Raw genomic sequence first — 19,477 nt, 5'->3', positions numbered from 1 at the left:
ATTGAATTTGCTATGAAAAGTAATTGTTCAGCACTTGCTTTAGAAGGGGTTCTTCTCTCAATACCCATCTCCACTTCACTTCCATCTTCGTTCCGAAATGAATCACTCACCCATCTAAAGTTAAACTTTGGCCACTTTATACCCTCTATACATGCTAATTTTGTCTCACTTAAGACTGCAACTTTCACTGATGTAATTAAGACTACCCGGGGACTCAGTTTACCATTTGATCTTGAATTTTCCTTGTCTTGAAGAATTACAACTAATACGTTGTCATATTCCTTGGCGTATTCGTCTCCATCTCCCGAGATCGAAACTCAAGTCCTTCGTGTTGATTCCGTACCATGAGGACGATAGGTGGATTGAAGTTGACATTCCAACTCTTTCACGATTTAAGTTTGCAGGCTTTATTCCTCAACATTTTTCTATCATCAATGGAGAGAATCTGATTGAAGCTACACTTAGCACTATGGATTTTGACTTGCAACAGATGCGACTCCTCGACGTTCTTAAGAATTTCAAGCGTGTCAAGATTTTAACACTTTGTAGCACGTGTTTAGAGGTGCGTTACTCTTTTTTTGACATGTTTGAACCCTCCTAATATTCTACTCTACTTTTTTAGTCGTTTTAGAGTCTTATGCGGTACGATCTTTATTTTCTGGATCTGACTCGTCTACGTCAGAGTTGTCTGAATCTGAATGGCCCGAGTCTAAATTGTCTGAATCTGAATAGTCTGAGTCTAATTTTTCCTACCCAAGCTCATAATATATTTTTTTGATGAAATAACTCATAATAGTTGTTTTAAGTTATGTAGATTTTTGATCTAGACTAATTTTGAAATTTTGACTCACATAAATTTATTCATTCTGAATCATCATTTATGTGAGTTAGGTTAAGTACTATATTACTCTGCTTTGACTAGTTTTATTAGGTAAAAAATGTACTACCAATTTCTTGCATGTTTGAAGTTTAAGAGTAGGGATAGAAGGAATGGAACCTTAAAATCAATAGCCATCAATGACATAGAAGAAGAGAACAAAAAAGAGATGGATGAAAATCATATAAGTCGATTGCCCGACATTTTACTACAAATTCTTACTTTACTTCCTACTGAAGACGCAGTTTTGACGAGTTTGGTGTGGAGGAGATGGAAGTTCTTATGGATTGAACTTCCTCTTCTAGACCTAGATTTTATATCCTCCTCCAAAAGATATAATAAGCTAAAATTTGATGATCGAGCACATAATTTTTTATGTTAGTTGAATATGTGTTTTTATGTAGTAAGATTAAACAAATTCACAAACTTCGACTTGGTTTCGCCCAAGTTTGTAGTCATCCAATGGAGAAGTTTATTAGATTTGCTATGGTTAGTAATTTTTCAGCACTTGATATTGAAGGGTTTTTCCCAATATCCATATCCACTTTATTTCTATCTTCTTTGCAAAATGAATCACTGACCGATCTAAAGTTAATGAATGGCAACTTTATATACTCTATATATGCTAATTTTGTCTCACTTAAGACTGCAATTTTTACAAAAGTAAAACTACTCGAGGACTCGCTTTGTCATTTGATCTTGAATTCTCCGTGTCTTGAAGAATTACAACTAATAGGTTGTCATGTTATCTCGTACCTTGATCTCCATCACCCAAGATCGAACCTCAAGTCTTTCGTGTTAGATAATTGCGAAATCGGCAGTAGTGGTGTTAGGTGGCTTGAAATCAACATTCCAACTCTTTCACGATTTAAGTTTGCAGGCGTTTTTCCTGAACATTTTTCTATCATCAATGGAGAGAATCTGATTGAAGTTGCACTTGACTGTATTAGTATTGACTTGAAACAGATACATATCCTCCGCATTCTCAAGGATCTCCGCATTCTCAAGGATCTTCGTCATGTCAAAATTTTATTGTTGGAACCTTTGGCGGTACATTCTATATTGTCTGAATCTGACTCGTCTGAGTCTATAATGTGTGAATTTGAATAATGAGTATGAGTTTTCCCATCAAAATAGTTGTTTTAAGTTATGTAGGTTTTTTTGGCAAAACTTATTTTATGTTTGACTCAAACGTGCTCAAAATCAGCACAAGACAATCATTTTAAGGGCTCGATAAAAGATACTAACATTTTGAAATTTGACTCAAATAAATTCAGATCTGAGTCAGGTTTCACATCTTACCGAACAAATTACTTATTTAGTCATTAATCCTGAAATATGTGCGTACAAGTAGTTCGTAAGTTTATCTGGTAGGATACAAAATTCATAAGCCTGTGGAAGTCGTATAAATGACACAAAATGCATTGTCATGTGATTCTAGAAGTCTTGTCTCGATTGGTTGTTGTTGTCGGGTGAAAGCTAATTGACAAATCACAATTTTGAAGGTTCTAAGTGAAAATGGTATGACGACAATGCCTAGTACATTCAACAACTTGAGGCATTTAACGGTAAACCCATGGTCAGATCATAGCAGAATTCCTTGTCTACCAGGCTTATTAAGGAGTGCTCCTTTTTTCGGGACTCTCTCGATCCATTTTGTTCATGTAAGTATCAATTAAACATGTTAACTGATGGCGGCCATCCAACTAGTGGGCCTCTCGACCAGTTCATTAGTGGGCCTAACGGCCAGGTTACTATAAAATACAAATCTCTTTGATTGCATCTTCTTCTTGTTGTAGAGCTTTAAATAACAGTAAGTGAACCAACTGAGAGAATGAACCTGCAGGTAGACAATAAAACAATAATGGTGGAACAGAGGCACGAGTTGGACTCACTATATTGAAGACTTCAAACGCCCTTGCTACCGTCGAATTTGATATTGTTTTTGCAGTATGTGAGCGAAGCCTTACGATTCAACTGTTCCTTGTCAAAAACTGAAGAAGCAAACTTCAATTCTAATATTCAATTCCCAGAGCCGGAGCCGGAGCCAGGGTCGGGTAAGGTAAGGTGTGCCTCTAAAAAGTGATGGGTCTTTCCTCCGGAGAGCACTATTGTAATCCCAATGGGTCACACCCCTTGCACCCGACTTTCTCCATATAAACTCAAATTAGTTTTCTCTTTGAAAGATGTGGGACAAAACACTTTTGTTTGAAGTTTTCATTTCTATTTTAGTAAAGAGGATGAAAATGTTTTACACTTTGTTCTATAAATGTTGTTACTATAAAATTGTATTTTGTTTGTTTATGGAAAAAAAAGTTCCCTCCAAAAGGGTGGGCTCACTTTATTCCAAAATAAAAGCTAAAGATTATATTTTATTCAAACAAAACTAACAATCCCCCACATGAATAAAATTAGAAGAGATGAATAGTAGAAAAGACTACGAGGCATTGTGTGTCAGCGAAGGTGTCGTTATGACTTGAACATTTGCTTTGTGATAGTTCGTTGGGACTACTAGTCGTTCAGTGAACATGATGTAACCGAACTTCTGTTTTGTAGACTCGATTAACAAACCTCACACACAAGTCCTCTAATTTCTGTCAAGATCATTTGGTTGTGCTCGTTACCGGCCATGAGCATATCCTAGTATTCGTGAGTGCTCTAGAGAATAGCCAAATTTTCATAAGAAGCGGCTCCACTTCCACACTCATATAGGTGAGTCCATCAAGGGTGTCCTGTTCCCCCCACTTGGTATACCTAAGCTATAGATCTCATCCGCCACATTGAACATGTACACTTTCTTTGTCATAGGGGTGGATAGGAGTTTTCTCCGTTGAGTTTTCATAATCTATCATCTACAATTTAGTTGTCCCATTGAACCAAAGTAATGAGATCTCCAATTCCAGAGTTGGGTGTCCTTCATAGATGATTTACTCTGATATAGGCTTTATCCCCATCCCCTCGACGTTACATTTACAACATCTCTCGGTAATCCTTTCGTCAAAGGATCTGTCAGGTTTTCCTTAGATCTCACAAAATTTATGGAAATTACTCCATTAGCCAACAATTGCTTAATCGAGTTATGCCTTCGGCGAATATGTCTAGACTTTCCGTTGTAGATGTTGTTTTGAGCTTTAGCTATTACAGCTGTGGAATCATAATGAATCAAAATTGAAGGGATTGGTTTAGGCCAATTAGAATGTCATCCAACGAGCTTCGCAACCATTCAGCTTCTTCAGCAGCTTTATCAAGTGCGATGAATTCATACCCTCATAAATTCCACATATTCTGATTGAATTGAACCTCGGACCTCAAGGATTTTGAAGTTTGTGACAACCAAATGGTAGTGCCATTTTAAAAAGGAGAGGATAAATCTAAGGCCCAAAAAAGGAGCCCAAATAGGAAATCCAACCCAATAGGGAATAATATCTCAAAAAAAAACCCAAAATGTGATATTACCTCTCTATCCCTCCAAAATCAATGGTTACCTCTTATGTCCCTCACTCTTTTCCTGCCAACAACAACCTCTCTCTTTCTCTCCCTGACTTGATTTGACCCGAGCCCACATGCCAGCCTCTCTCTTTCTCTCTCGGTCTCCGCGCTCTCTCTCTTCATTCAAACACTCTCTCTCTCTGACTTGAAAACCTCTAAACCCTCTCCCTCCATCAAAACGATTCATCTTTATCTCTCTCTCTATTTCGATCAAACTCTCTCTCTTCATTCATACCGGTCCATCTCTCTCTCTCTCTCTCTCTCTCTATCTCTTTTTCAAGCAAAACAACCACAGCCATTAACGCCTCTTTCATTCGAAACGTTACCGGCGAATCTCTCTCAAGCAAACCTATTTAAGAAACCGGATCTACCAATTTCTCTCTCTATTTCGTTCTCTTTCAACAAATCTGGTGCATCTCTCTCGATTTCTCTCTCTTTCAAACACAGGTACGTCCCTGTTCTTCCTCTAACTCTTGATCATCTCTCTGTTGTTGGTAAATTATTTGGTTTGTTGGAAAATTTTTGGGGTTTGTTGTTTCAGATCTGTGTTTGTTGGTAATATTTTAGGGTTGTTGGTTCAGTTTTAGGGGTGTTCGAAAATTTGGTGGTGTTTTCAAAGAATTAGGGTTTATTATTTCAAGTTCAGTAGTCTGATCTTGAGTTTGTGAGAAAACATTTTGGGTTGTTTTTCAAAAAAGTTTTAGGGTTAAGTTGCTCTACAGTTTGTGATAAAACATTTTGGTTGGTGTTTTGTGATTTCGGAAGCATTTGGGTGTTTATGGTTCTTCATCAAGCTTGTAGGTTAGGTTTGTTTTAACATTTAGGGTTGTGATCTGAAAGTTAGGTTTCTGTGGAGACATTTAGTACTTTGTCTTTGATTTTTGGGGGTCTGTCTTTGTTGATGAAGTGAATGATTTGTTTTATCATTCTGGGTTGTGTTGAAGAAATGTTAGAGTATGTTTAGACATTTTGATAGTTGTTTGTGATTTCGGAAGCATGCATCTTCACAGAAAGGTCATTTGGGTGTTTATGAATCTTCATCAAGTTTCTAGGTTAGGGTTGTTTTAACATTTAGGTATCTGTGGTGACATTTATGGGTGTTTGTTTTAACATTCATGGTTGTGTAAAAGAAATTAGTATATGTTAAGACATTTTGATTGTGTATATACATTCTGTGTTTGTTTGAAACATGTGGGTGTCTAATACAAAACATAACAACTTTTGCAGATTACAAAAGATGGTGAAAACAAACACAAAGAAAGGAGATGCTCCTGTTCAAAAACTACAGACTCCACTGAGGGATAGCCCTAGGAAGAGGGTTGCTGAAGAGCCATCCTCTGCTGGGCCTAGCAAAAAAGGCAAAAAAGTTGCTAGTCCTAAACAAGCAAAGGTATCTTATTGTATACACATCTTTGACCATGTCCTGTATTTAATGTTTGTGCTTTGACATTTCATATAATGGTTTGGCATATTTGTTAGTGTGCTGTCATTGTTTAAAATTTTGCTTCAATTAGTGATCTTTCATTATTGTGTAGACCATCATTGGCCTAGGCTTATTGTGTAGATACATTCCAAAATGATCTGCCATTATTTATAGTGATGTAGCATTCAGTGTAGTGTTGAACATTTTGTAGAAACATTTTTGGTTTGTTTCAAACATGTGGGGGTATCTTACAAACATTTCAATTTGTGCAGAAAACATATAAAAGATAGTGAAGAGCCAACCACCGCTAGGCCTAGTAAAAAAGGCAAGAAAATGATGAATGTGACATCATCACAGACAAAGGTATGATATTCTATAAATATTTCAAACAATTTTTAAGCATTTTACATAATTTCGAGACATTTTGGAGTTTGTCCTCCCAGTATTGTTTGTGGTCTCGCATTTCGTATAATGTTTTGCCATAATTGCTAGTGTGTTGTCATTCTGTAAAATGGTGCTTCACTTATTCATACTCTTATTCCTAGAGTTTTGTGAAAAGTTCTAAAAACCATTGGCATCAACTTACAGTGTTGTAGCATTTGTAGTCGTGTGTGACCATTTTGCTGAATGATCTAACATATCTATTACTGTGTGTTTGAAGCATCGATCTGCGACATCCAAATCGAAAGAGCAGATGGTGGAGGCTCAACGTACAGAGCCAAGGGAGCAAAAGAAGAAAAATTCTTTAAATTACAAATGTAATTTGAAAGCAGTTCAGAAGGTAGTAAACAGAGCCGGCCCTGGCCCAAAGCGAGCAAAGCCTCGCTTTGGGCCACCAAATTTTGGGGGCCACATTTCCAGATGCGCCTGTAGAATTTTATAGTAGTTATGTTTTTGAACTTAAGCCCAGTAGAAATTGACATAAGTGGGCCCGTATTCAAGATGAGCTCATTTCTTTTAATTTGTTTCATCAAGTGGGCCCACCAAAAGTTTGAACGTTTCAACCAATAACCATTCGACACATGTCTGTTTTTACTCCTACTACAACTCTCCTGATTCCATCTCCTATTCTTGTCTCTTTCTATCTCTCAGCCACTCGCTCTCACGGTCTAACACTCTAACTTCATCCCCACTTCTCTCCACAACTAATACATGGGATTATAGGATGTTTATTTATGTTTTTATGTATTTACAATATTATTATTTTTTATTGTAAATTTATAATATTAGTTAGTATTATACTTTAAGGTCGGTACATAAAAAATTATCAGTTAGCATATATATAACTTTTATTTTTTACTTTATTATTGAGTTATTATTGTCATGTAATTATTCCTAATTAATTTTCGTCTTGTTGTTAAACAAAATTAATTTAAGTTTCATTTTTTTGAATGATTTCTGTTTTCCTTTTATTATGTTCAAGTTATTCCTAATTTTTTTTTTGTTGAAACAAGTTATTCCTAATTACTTGCACCAAAAGAAAAATATTCCTAAGTAGAATTTTCAATAAACTAGGGTATTTCAACCCTTCTAAATGCCAAAACTCATTTATAAAATTCTTCTCGTAACAGGAGGTTTAGAATTTGGTGGCTGATAGCGAAATAATTTGATTTTTTTCCCAACAGTATATAGCGTAAAACAATATTTTATACATAATGTATTTGTCATTTAAGTTACACAAACACATTATTAAGAATTTTGAGGACACATAACTTTCAAATATGTTAGATTGCGATGAGTCTTGCTACCTTAAAATCAAGGTAGTCTTGGAACTAAAATTACTTCTTTACTTCATGACATTGAGCGATTCTTAAATTTTTTAAGCTTAAACGAAAGTGGAAGGAAAATAAAATGAGAAACAAACCAAATGTCCGTTATCTTATTTCGCATAGAAGAAGGTGAACCTGTGTCAAACTATTGATTAATATAATAAAATAATGTTATATATGCATTTTCGAATGAAGTTTGGATAATGGGAAAGATGTTAAGTTTTTTAGACATATTTATATAGTTGGGACGACCTTAGGTTCTAGAGAGTTTTAAGAGAAAATTTGAATTTGTGTTTAACAAAGAGGGCCCCAATTTTAGATTTCGCTTCGGGCCACCAAAAACTCAGGGCCGGCCCTGGTAGTAAAGGACAATTTGGAAGCATTTGTAGTCCAGTTTTTGTTCTCTGAAATGTTGATGAAATGAATGGTTTGTTTTAACATTTTGGGTTGTGTTCCAGAAATTGGGGTTATGTTGAGACATTTAGTACTTTGTTTATGATTTTTGGGAGTTTTACTTGATTATTACAGTGATGTTATTGGTCAATGTCAGACAATTTGGTTTATGTTTTAACATTTAGTGGGGTGTTGATATATTTTGTGGTTATTAATGAGTAAAAATTGATATGTTTTTGACATTTTGGGTTGTGTAGAAACATTTTGGTTTTGTTATCAACATTTTTGGGTCTCTTACAAACATATCATTTTGTGCAAAACATTTAAAAAGGAGAAGCAGCAAGACAATAGGTTGTACAAAGAGCTAGCTCTAGAAAGAGGGCTAGTGAAGAGACAACAATTGCAGGGCCTAGTAAAAAAGGCAAAAAAATATTAAAGGTGACTGAATCACAGACCAAGGTAAGATGCATTCCTAAACATTTTGCATAATGTTTAGGAATGCATACGAAATGACATAAGTTTCTGTGAAAAAAGTTAAAATTTGGAGAAAACAGTGGCATAAATTTTTTGAAATGTCCTCTCATTATTGATTGTGGTCTAACATTAAGTATAATGTTTTCGCATTATTGGTATTGTCCCGGCATTTTGACAGTTTTCTAGCATTGTAAATAATGTTTAGGTGCGCAAGGTAATAACAACAATTGTTTCTCAAACAATTTGAATAATGTTAAAGAAATATTAATAATGTTGGAACATTTTCAAGAATGTTTAAGAATTGCAGAAATTATTCCTCAAGCATTATGTATAATGTAGCATGCAAGTTACATAACCTTCATCCATTTCAGAATATATTTGTACATTAGTGGTGGTATGACATTTTACAGATTGTTTGCGTAAGTCTTACAGTGTTTGCAAGTAATATATAGAAATACTAACATATGTATTACTGTGTTTTTGAAGCATCGGGAGGTGTCATCAATATTGAAGGAAAACAAAAGATTGTGGAGATTAAACCTCAATTGAAAGTGTGGTTGATATTTTGTGCTTTGAGAAAGAAGTTCTAAGCAATAGTGAAGTTGTTTTTGAGAAATGGTGTTATGTTCACATTCGTAAACCCGCAACGACTTCAATTTTGCTTAGAGGACAAACAAAAAATGATTATAAATTATTTTGTGTGGTATTGTACTGTTTTTGTTTGTTGTGGGATCTTGATGTTGAAAGAATATGGAGTACATTTGTTTAATATATTATTTTTGTTCTTCAAAATATATGAGATGCATAGACAATAAATAGTTTGTCTGAGGAAGTAAACAAAATGTGAAGACACAATCGAAGATGTATTGACATTTTAGAGAATGTCGACAAAATGCTGGCAAACTGTGAAGACACAATCAAAGATGTGAAGACACAATCAAAGATGTATAGACACAATCAAAGATGTATAGACATTTTGTGAAGATCTATAGACACAATCAAAGATGTATAGACACAATCAAAGATGTCGACAAAATGTGAAGACACAATCAAAGATGTATAGACACAATCAAAGATGTATAGACATTTTAAGAGTAACTCACGTCTCGGCAAACTTCAAAAATAAGTGGGTCTGCCTCGACGTAACTCACGTCTCGGCAACTTTGGATTTTCCATCCTGAACATCATTAATGGAGGGGCACATAAATGTGTTCCATCCAATAGCGGCGTCTCTGTGCTTTGTCATCTTGTTCATAATCTTCTGTCGAATGGCATCCAAGAGTGTTGTTACAACATCTAGATGAATGTCACAACATTATACGGAATGTTTAGTTTGATTGTGTAGTGGCCAGACAAATTAACAAATGTTAAGGCAAATTTGGAAATGTTACACAACGGCGGAGTATGTCCGTTTCAAAATCGAAAGTTCTCTCATGAGCGGAGAAGTGTAGGTATTTTAAATTGAATTCTGCTTTGCAATTTAACAAATGTTTGGGCACTGCTTAAAATGCTTAGAAAATGTTAGACTGATCTGAACATCTTTAATACAAAATTGTGGTGAACATTTTTCAAAATGTTCACACATCCTTTAAAATGTTAACACAAATTGAAAAGTGTTTTTAACAAAACGAGAACCAGTTGCTACTGTTAACATAACTGTACGGAATAGTGTTAACACATCCCGTAAAATGTTTAGACAAACTGTAAAGTGTTGCTTACAAAACGAGAAGTGGTTGCTAATATTAACAAATCTGTACGGAACAACAATGTAAACACCATGAAAATACCCTAAAACCAAGAACAACCTCACCAATGGAGCTTCAAATAAGTAGATCTACAAATCTATATATTTAACTCTCTACAAAACTATGAAAACACCATGAAAACAACCTAAAATCAGATTTGAAGTTTTTTTGACCTCCATTAAGATGATTGAAGATATAAGATGATGAAGGTTGCTCAAACGAAGAAGATGATGAAGGTCGCTCAAACAAAAAAGGTGATGGCTGAAGATGATGATTGAAGATAATGATTGGAGATGATTGAAAATAAAGGAAGATAATGAATGTTCTTGAAGAGGGTTTAGGTTTATGTAGAGATACAAATCTGGAAAAAAATTTAGAGAGAGAAAGAGATAATGAAGAGGGTTGAAGATGATGAAGTTGATGGTTGAAAACGATGAAGTTGATGGTTGAAGATGATGAAGCTGGAAATGTAGAGAGAGGGAAAGCTGAAAAAAAATTAGAGAGGGAGAGAGAGAGAGATTCGATTTTTAAAGAGTGAGAGGGTGTTGATTTAGGTTACATATATATAAGAGGGCAAAAGAGGGAATATGAAAATAAATAAAGTCTTAGAGATACGAGTTGGGTCCGGATTGAGCATAGGGATGTGTATTTGGATTTGATTTGAGATATTAGTTGATTATTGGGTTTTGGGTGGGTTAATAATCCCGGTTGAGTTTTTTTTTGTATTTGGGCCCAAAATTTGGGCCTTTCATCAAAATTTTCTTTAAAAAGTTTACACATAATAATGATATCAAACTCAATTTCAACCGTGTCACTAAAACGTTGCAGTAAACCCTATAATGTTTCTAGAGGGTGAAGTGGTGGTGTTAGGGGAAGTTAATATTTATGTATATCACACTTGAAAAACAAATCTCTTTCTCAAAAGAAAATCTTGATCTCCTTCCCAAGATATAATCAAATCCTGATTTTAAATCTAAGGGATTAAGTATGGGCAATCAACTCATTGTTGTTTTCTTTCTTCCCAAAGTTAGGGCTTTTGATAAGTTTATTCATTCCTTTATCAATTCTGTTAGGTTAACTACTATACTCTGATTTCACTAGTTCTGTTAATATGTACCAAGGAATGGAACCTTAAGGCGAGAATCCTCATGAAGATAAATAAGACCTCTTGCTATCCCACCTTAGTAGGAGTGTACTTATCAACAAGACCTCATGGGTTGTGAATTATCTTTAAGGATTACATTGTACTAAACCATATACCTTAAGAAACTAGTCTGTGTTATTTGAGAATTTAGTAGAAGAAGACCCATTAAAAATAGCTTCTCTCACAAGATCATTCATTAACCCACCTAATACCTTGAGAATTTATAGAGAAATATGGTTGATTTGAATATCTCAACATACATTCATCATACCATATTATTGCTTTCTTAGAGTTTGGACATCTATAATCTTGTGTGATCTCTTTTGATGCTATTTCAACATGTTCTTGACATTTTTCTTCTGTAATGTCACCTCTACACTGAAATGACCCGTAAACGGTATCTGGGCCTCGACCGGCTATGGCTTTTCGATACCCATTCTTGATAATTGTCTTGTTGTTTGATGTAGATAGAGAAGGAAGAAGGAAGTTTATGAGATTGGTTTGATATGTACTGTTAGAAGTGTAATTAGCTCCATAACATGTATGATGATTGTAGATGGGCTGTTAGCTCCATAACATGTGTAATCTTGATCTCCTTCACAAGATATAACCAAATCCTGATTTCAAATCGAAGGGATTAAATATGGGCTTCCGATGTGTAATCAATTGATAGACCTCATTATTGTTTTCTTCTTAAAGTTAGGGTTTTTGACAAGTTTATTCATTCCGAACCATCATTTATGTTAGTTAGGTTAAGTACTATTACTCTGCTTTGACTAGTTTTATTAGGTAAAAAATGTACTACCAATTTCTTGCATGTTTGAAGTTTAAGAGTAGGGATAGAAGGAATGGAACTCTGATTTCATTATTAGTTTATTTGATTAAAAACTTATACGACACGTCGCGAAGACGACAATGTCATTACATCATGAATTACTATATAAAAGATGACTCGAGAGAGATCACTAGGGATGGGAATGACAATCCTCCGGAGCCCACGAAAGTCTTTGTGCTCCTAAATCATACTGGAACCGGATATCCACCTGCTGAAGTGTTCCAATAATGGTGAAGTCATTGCTCTTGCTAGGAAGAATAAAAAGGCAGTAATAGCCTTCCGTACCATCATACTTAAACACAGTATCTGACTTCATTATTAGATCAGCTTCTTCTTCGAAATGGAACGTAACACTCGGGACTTCGGCAGCATAATCTTGAGGTACCTTGAAACATAAATCTATATCATGAAGCCCCGGAATCGGTGTGAGCTTATCACCGAAATGCTCTACTATAGCACTCTTGAAAACTTTGTAAGGTTCCTCAGCAATGGTTGTAAAAGCATATCCGGAATCTATGAAGCACCCTCCACGTCCATCTTCTCCCATATCGAAAGTACCCGGAGGGAAGTTCAACCTCCGGTTACCAACACTAATGTCCAAAAGCTTCAGTCCGTACAAGTCTGGCTCAGAGATCAAGGTTATAAATGGAGTCGATTGAACACTGCCTTGAAACCTAACTTTGTCACCGAATGTTAGGTAACTACGAGCGTCTTTGTGTTTCATTTCATCTACTAGACAGTAAGAGAATTTCTCTGTTTCATCTCTCATTTGAGATATCAATGACACAATACCTCTGCTCATACCCAGAATACCATCTATATCTCCTTCAAATCCGAGATCACTACTTGCTGTAGTACAGCCAAATATTGTATTCAGTAAGGATTCATTGTTATCTCTGGAACTAAGTTTTTCTGTACCGAGGTAACCTAAAGAGTTTCCCTCTAAATACTGAATGTTGTATTTGCATTCTCCGTTGTCGCATGTGTATTTCGGTTTTGTACAACGAGGGTGGTCACATGGAAGAGTTCGGAAAGTGGTGGATTGAGTTGGATCGAAAGTTGGTGTTCGAAATTGAGGAAAACAGTTTGGCTCACAAGCTTTACATTGGGTCCAAATTAGGTCGCTACCGGTGTCTAGTACCAAATAGTAGGGATCAGAAGGTCCGAACTTTAGTTGGACTAAGTACAGAAAACTGCTGGCACTATTAGCAACTGGAGGTTGAATGAGATCATGAGGATGAACAATGGGTACCGTTTGGTTTTTGGTTAACGATGAATAATTTGTAGCTTTAGAATTCAAATATAGAGCCCTGGATTCGGAGAAGAAAACGAGGCGCTTGACTTTTTCGGGGTAAGTGAGGTTACCAGGGTAGAGAGGAGATTCTGGGGAGTCTCTGTGAATGAGTTTTAAGGTAAAACTTTTTGTGGGTATTGAAGCATAGGAGAGAAAGCATAGGAGAAGAAAATAAAACTTTGCTGCTAATGAAGAAGAAACTGATGCCATTTTTTAGTTGTGGTATTCATAATGAAGAAACTGATGCCATATTTATAGTGGATGAAATGAATAGTACAATTCTTAGTGGATCGAAAAAACTAATAATTTGATCGACTTAGTCAATTGAGAAATTTTGTAACAGAAGACTTGCTACATCTAGCAATTATTCTTAGTGGATTGACAAAAAAAGATGGATGGTTACTTCCTGGAAGCTTCATTTTAGTATTCTCAACCTATTCATGCTAATTCTTCAATTAGAAGAAACCCAATTGAAGATAATTTTGCAACAGAATATTTGCTACATCTAGCAATATTCTTAGTGGGATTGACAAAAATATGGATGGATGGATGGTTATGTTAATAATTCTTAGTGGGAATCTTCTGAGAGAAGGTTATGTCAATAACGTGTCTAGGTACGTAGTTTTTTTTTCGAAAACCTATTATGTTCCAGCCTTCCAGTCACTTTAGACCTGTTAAAACTGATCTGGTATGAGAATAATGAAATCAGCTTTGACTTCAAACATGTTCGTAAACCAAAAAAAAAAAAATGATTGTTGTTGTGCAACGCACGGGGGACTAGACATCTAACAGTGCTTTATATGCCGAAAACCTATTAAAACTGATCTAGTATCATACGTAGATTTTTGTTAAGATTATTAATAAAAAAAAAAGTTCGCTCCAGACAGAAATGGGTCCAAAATCATGGGTGGTGAAAATACATTACTACCCAATGTGACAATCTTCACATTCCTTAGAGATAAGATGTTGTAAGCGGAGATAATTAGCTACTTAGAGTCAGAAGCTTTTGTAGAGATGAAAGAATAGGACAAAGTATATTGTTTATTATTCAACAGAAATGATCTACGACAAGCTTTTGCCACGCTGAGTTGGTACAATCTAATTTGCTAATTGCTTGGTTGTGAAGAAATAAACTGTGAATAGATGACAATAGGACTTCTCACACTGTGAACCCCATCCGACCATTCCAGTACCGAAGAGGATGTAACATCTGGACCTAATTCTTTTCCAACGACAGTCACAATAAAAGACTTTTTCTCGTTCAAAGAGTTGAATGACAAAACACTAGGGTTCACTGTCACCTTAACCCTCTCATCTGAATATCTGATCCTCGCATTATATGTTGAACTAGCTAAACCAACATTTGTTACAGTCCTTGTAAAGTTCAAGTTGACTGCCTCATTTGCTTCAACATGAGCACCCAACGAGGGATAGTTGAGATCCCTTGGCGTTCCTCTGGCACCAGTACTTTCGGGACAAGTACTATTTGTTATGAGTATAACTTTGGCTTTGTCATAACCAAGATCACATAGCATTTTGACATAGTCTTCTGGAAGTGTTTCATAAACAAGACCAGGATTAGCAGCTTTCACAGGATCAATGTGACCAGCACCATAAGCAAATTCACCTTCTTCATTGTTGGTCCTATTCATTGGCCAAGCTAAAAAAATCAAACAATAGTGAGTAAATATAGACTTCAAGTACCCCACTCATACGAAAGAGGAGGACTTCAATTGATTATACATACCAGTAGTCATAAGAGCAGATTTAATTGCAGAAGGAGACCATTCAGGATGAAAAGTTTTGACGTAAGCTGCTGCTCCCGTTGCATGAGGACACGACATTGACGTCCCGGATAATATACTGTACTTTACCTTTCTTTCATCTCCTTCTACATCCGATGGATTCGCGGAAGGTGAAAACCCAGCCAAAATGTCAACACCAGGGGCAGTTATATCTGGCTGTGGTTAGATTAATTTAATCGTTAAACAAAAATGAAAAAGACAACATTCGATGATACTACATATGTATATATGTGCGTGACGAAATACTTACCTTGATAATATCAGGTAAGAGGACATTCGGCCCACGAGAAGAGAAAGAAACAACTACAGGAGCTTTCGAATCTTCTATAGACATGACTTTTCAAAATAGTTCCTACAGGGTTTCTGCAATCAGTGGAGAAAAGAGATAACATAGAAATTAGATGGCCTTCTTTTTGTATTATACATTCATATTCACTTTATCGAATTCAAATGGACTTACTTGTCGGATTGAATATAAGACTTAACATCTACACCACTTTCGTGGCCTAAAAGAGTTGCTGGTAGAGGATAAACCCAAGAAAAATCGCGTTCGTTAGAAATCATGATTGTTCCTAAAGCTTTGTTGAGAGCTTCTCGACCTTTGCTTTCCTTATCACATACAACAATCTTGCCCTTCACTAAGTTTCTGTCTAAACAGCTGAATTCACAACTCCTGGATTTTCTCAGTAGTATTTAAAATTAATACAAAATTCTGTTTTATAACTAAAACTAAATTCTTTAGTAAAAAAATTTACCGAGCAGCTGCAGCGCCACACGTGCTCGAAACTTCTGCCCCATATACAAGTGAAAATTTAGTTCCATTCAAGGTGAAAGAATTAACCCCAGTACCCTAGCCACCATATATGAGCAATTAAAATGAACATTCTTTGTTAACCTAATAGTATTTAAGTAGAATTTCACATATAACTAATAGAAGTTGAGGCTTACCAGGACTGTCTTCCCATTTCCTAGCACTACCTTGTCGATTATCCGACGATCTGTACTACTTGCTGCTACACTTAACAACCAAGGTGCAGCACTGCTTACACTTTGTGGTTTTGGACCATCATTACCAGCTGACTGTGAAGTGAGAATGCCACTCTTTATGGCATGGAAAGAACCAATGGCAATTGGGTCCACGTCAAAGCCAGTCGACTTAGATAACCCTATAGAGATTGAAATAATGTCGACACCGTCGGCAATTGCATCATCGAACCCAGCTAAGATGTTGGCAGCTGTGCAACCATTTCTGTAACAGACCTTGTAAACAGCAACTCTTGCAGAGGGTACTGCACCCCTTGCATTTCCCTTGGCCAACTCAAAGAAGCTTGCATCTTTTACGACAGCACCGGCTGCAATTGATGCAGTATGTGTACCATGTCCTACTTCGTCCGTAACGGATCCCAAGAAATATTTCTTGTTATAAACTCTTGCACCGATGAGTTTTCTGAAAGTTAATTGAAACAAAATCAGTAAGCTATAAATAATTGATTTATACCTAGGGAAACAGTACTTGTTTTTTACTCGTAGTCTTATTAACGCGCCAGCCATCCGGGTGGACCAAATTTTGACTAAAACCCTAAGTGAATGTAGAAAATGTCTAATATTTTAGACTAACATAGAGCAAGTAGACAAGGGTGTAAGATAGTTACTTGTTGCAGGTGAAATTTGTACCACCTTCACAGACACCCTTCCATTTCTTAGGCGGTGGACCAAATCCATCATCTTTGAAACTCTCCAACTCTGGCCATATTCCAGTATCTAGTATACCTACAATTGTGTCGCTTTCGACAGTAGGATTACGTTTCACAGTCTCTGAGAATCCCATAAAATCCCATGATCTCGTTGTATGAAGTTGAAGCATTCGGTTTGGGAAAATAGACACAATGCCTTCCTTGCCTATAAAGACAAATATTTACTATTATTATTAACCAGAAATGAAACTTAATCTTCTCCTCTAGCTATATATATATATATATATATATATATATATATATATATTAGGTTAATTAGGAGGAATAAGTTACCAGAAAGTTTTTGAACTTCTTGTTCTGTGAGCTTTGCTGCAAATCCATTGAAACTCCTTTTATAACTTCGGACAATAGCATCTTCCACCGAGCTATACGATCATTAGTATACAAACAATCATATCAAAGCCCACCAAAATTAGTCTTTTTTTCTCATAGAAAGTCTAATATTGACGAAATGATGTCTAGCAATATAACCGAACGACTGAAAAAAATCCTCACTTATTTCTAGCCTTAACTAGTAAAGTACGTACCTTCCCTCGAGAACTTCTTCAAGAATACTATTGTGGTGAGATGTTGGAGAGTATTCCCTATTAGCTGGAAGCCCACCCATGTACACAATATATACCTTAACCAACAATAACGCGCGATTAAATAAATACAGAATACGAACAACACAAACTGATTAAGTTTACAGAGATAGAGAAAATGGGAGAACCTTCCTTTCATCAGTAATAGCAGCATCACAAACAATGGTTATAGACACAACTAAGAACATAATGAAACTCTTAGAGAATAAAAGAGATGGGCTTAAACAGTTAGACCCCATTCTTGATTCTATATAATGAAATGGATGATGGGGGTATTTGTGTTTATATACAACTTGAGAATATCCAAGTCAAAGATGTAAAATAAATTGAATTACTGATTGTGCTAGATATAATCTTATGTCTATAGAAACTTGAGGCAGATTTATACTATTTTAATTAATATTCCTAAACTAGATTATTTTGTGAAAAGAATATTATCTTTTATAATTTGTTTCTCTAAAATAAGAACTTTGAGATATACAAGATATTGTACTATTTGATTGAGAAGGAGATTTTTTTTTCACTTTTTAGTTTCTATACTTCACCAATAAAAATACAAAAAAAAAAAACAAGGATTGAAAAACAATAAAAATGGGTTTTATTTAATACTTTATATTCTACACAAGTGTATTTGGTATATTGCTTGTCCACATTACTAATACGATATGAAGATTCCTCAACAAAAAAAATATATATGATTTGAAGAATTTTTATAAAGGGCAATTGCGTGCTCACGCCAAAGATGTCATACTAATATGTAGGGACGAACCATTCCAGTTTTTTAAGTATAGAAATGTGATAATGGGTCAAAGATGTTAGAATGATTTGTATATGTTTGTATTTACTTGTATAGTTAAGGGTACAACAGTCATATGTAATTCATTTCTTTCATTATAAATAGAATCATACCCTATTCATTAGGGTATCTTGAGCTCAACAACTTTCATGGTATCAAGAGCATTCTTCTAAAAACATTCTTCTTGGTTTTCTGTGTCTCTTCTCTGTTTTTCAATGGCCGACACAACCCCCAACCCTTCTTCTTCTCCAACCATCATCACCACCACTCCCACTTCATCCTACTCTACCTCTTCTTTTCCCAACCTTTCCAACATTGCTAATCTTGTTTCTATAAGATTAGACAATACAAACTACCTTCTATGGAGAAGTCAGCTTCTTCCTATCCTCCGTTCTCAAGATCTCTATAAGTTTGTCAATGGCTCCTACCCACCTCCTCCTGAGTTCCTCTCTCCCCCCACTGAGGGTTCCTCCAATCCCATTCCCAATCCTGACTATGTTTTTTGGTATAGAATCGACCAAATGTTGCTTTCTTGGCTAAATGCCACTTTAACAGAGCCTGTTCTTAGTCATGTTCTTGGCTTATCTTCTTCTCGAGCTGTTTGGGAATCCCTTGAGAGAAACTTCTCCTCCATCAACTCTGCTAGGTTGATGAATGTTAAACTCCAGCTCCAAACTTGTAAGAAAGGCTCCCTCTCTATCTCAGACTTTCTTCTTCGCATCAAATTTCTATCTGATTCATTAGCTGCCATTGGCCATCCCATTGCTGATGCTGAACTTGTTCTTATTGTTCTCTCTGGCCTTGGACCAGAGTATGAAAACTTTGTCACCTCTATAACAACTCGAATAGTCCCTCCCTCATACTCTGAGTTACATTCTCTTTTACTCACTTAAGAATTTCGCATTGAACTCCTTCGAGGACAGAGTGTTCAACCAGCAGCCCTCCTTTCTCAACCTTCTCCTCCTCCTCGAGCTCCTTATTATTCCACCAATAGAGGAAATAGGGGACGTCAAAACAGAGGAGGCTATCGTGGTTCTAACAGAACCTCTCACTCCAACAGAAATGGCTATCAAAGACCTACCTCTTCTGTGCTTG

At 35.8% G+C, this 19,477-nt stretch overlaps 2 protein-coding genes, 1 long non-coding RNA gene and 1 pseudogene across 3 annotated transcripts in view; 1 reads left to right on the top strand and 3 right to left on the bottom strand.

The window, feature by feature from the left end:
* LOC147560402 (homeobox-leucine zipper protein HDG2-like) overlaps positions 1 to 1,897 on the bottom strand; it is a 4,623-nt gene extending 2,726 nt beyond the window's left edge. Inside the window, exon 1 of the mRNA XM_086659265.1 lies at positions 1,835 to 1,897. Coding sequence (XP_086515391.1) covers positions 1,835 to 1,897 — 63 coding nt within the window. The remainder of the gene's footprint in view (positions 1 to 1,834) is intronic.
* A 3,785-nt stretch (positions 1,898 to 5,682) lies between these two features.
* On the top strand, positions 5,683 to 6,558 carry LOC147560401 (uncharacterized). Its single transcript, XR_015233706.1, has 3 exons — positions 5,683 to 5,756; positions 6,062 to 6,152; positions 6,451 to 6,558. It is a non-coding gene; the product is annotated as an uncharacterized LOC147560401 (long non-coding RNA).
* Positions 6,559 to 12,182: 5,624 nt separating this feature from the next.
* LOC147560400 (aspartic proteinase CDR1-like) lies at positions 12,183 to 13,653 on the bottom strand. Its single transcript, XM_086659264.1, has one exon. The coding sequence runs from the start codon at positions 13,651 to 13,653 to the stop codon at positions 12,280 to 12,282; it is 1,374 nt and encodes a 457-aa protein (XP_086515390.1). The 3' UTR covers positions 12,183 to 12,279.
* Positions 13,654 to 14,549: 896 nt separating this feature from the next.
* LOC147560399 (subtilisin-like protease SBT4.4) lies at positions 14,550 to 17,771 on the bottom strand (annotated as a pseudogene).
* Between the last annotated feature and the right edge of the window lie 1,706 nt (positions 17,772 to 19,477).

Source organism: Eschscholzia californica, unplaced genomic scaffold (genome assembly GCF_041429995.1).
Source record: "Eschscholzia californica isolate CP2 unplaced genomic scaffold, dmEscCali1.0.p SCAF_2, whole genome shotgun sequence".
NCBI lineage: Eukaryota > Viridiplantae > Streptophyta > Magnoliopsida > Ranunculales > Papaveraceae > Eschscholzia > Eschscholzia californica.
Note: the sequence above shows the minus strand (reverse complement) of the source record. Positions and strands in the feature narration are given on the sequence as shown.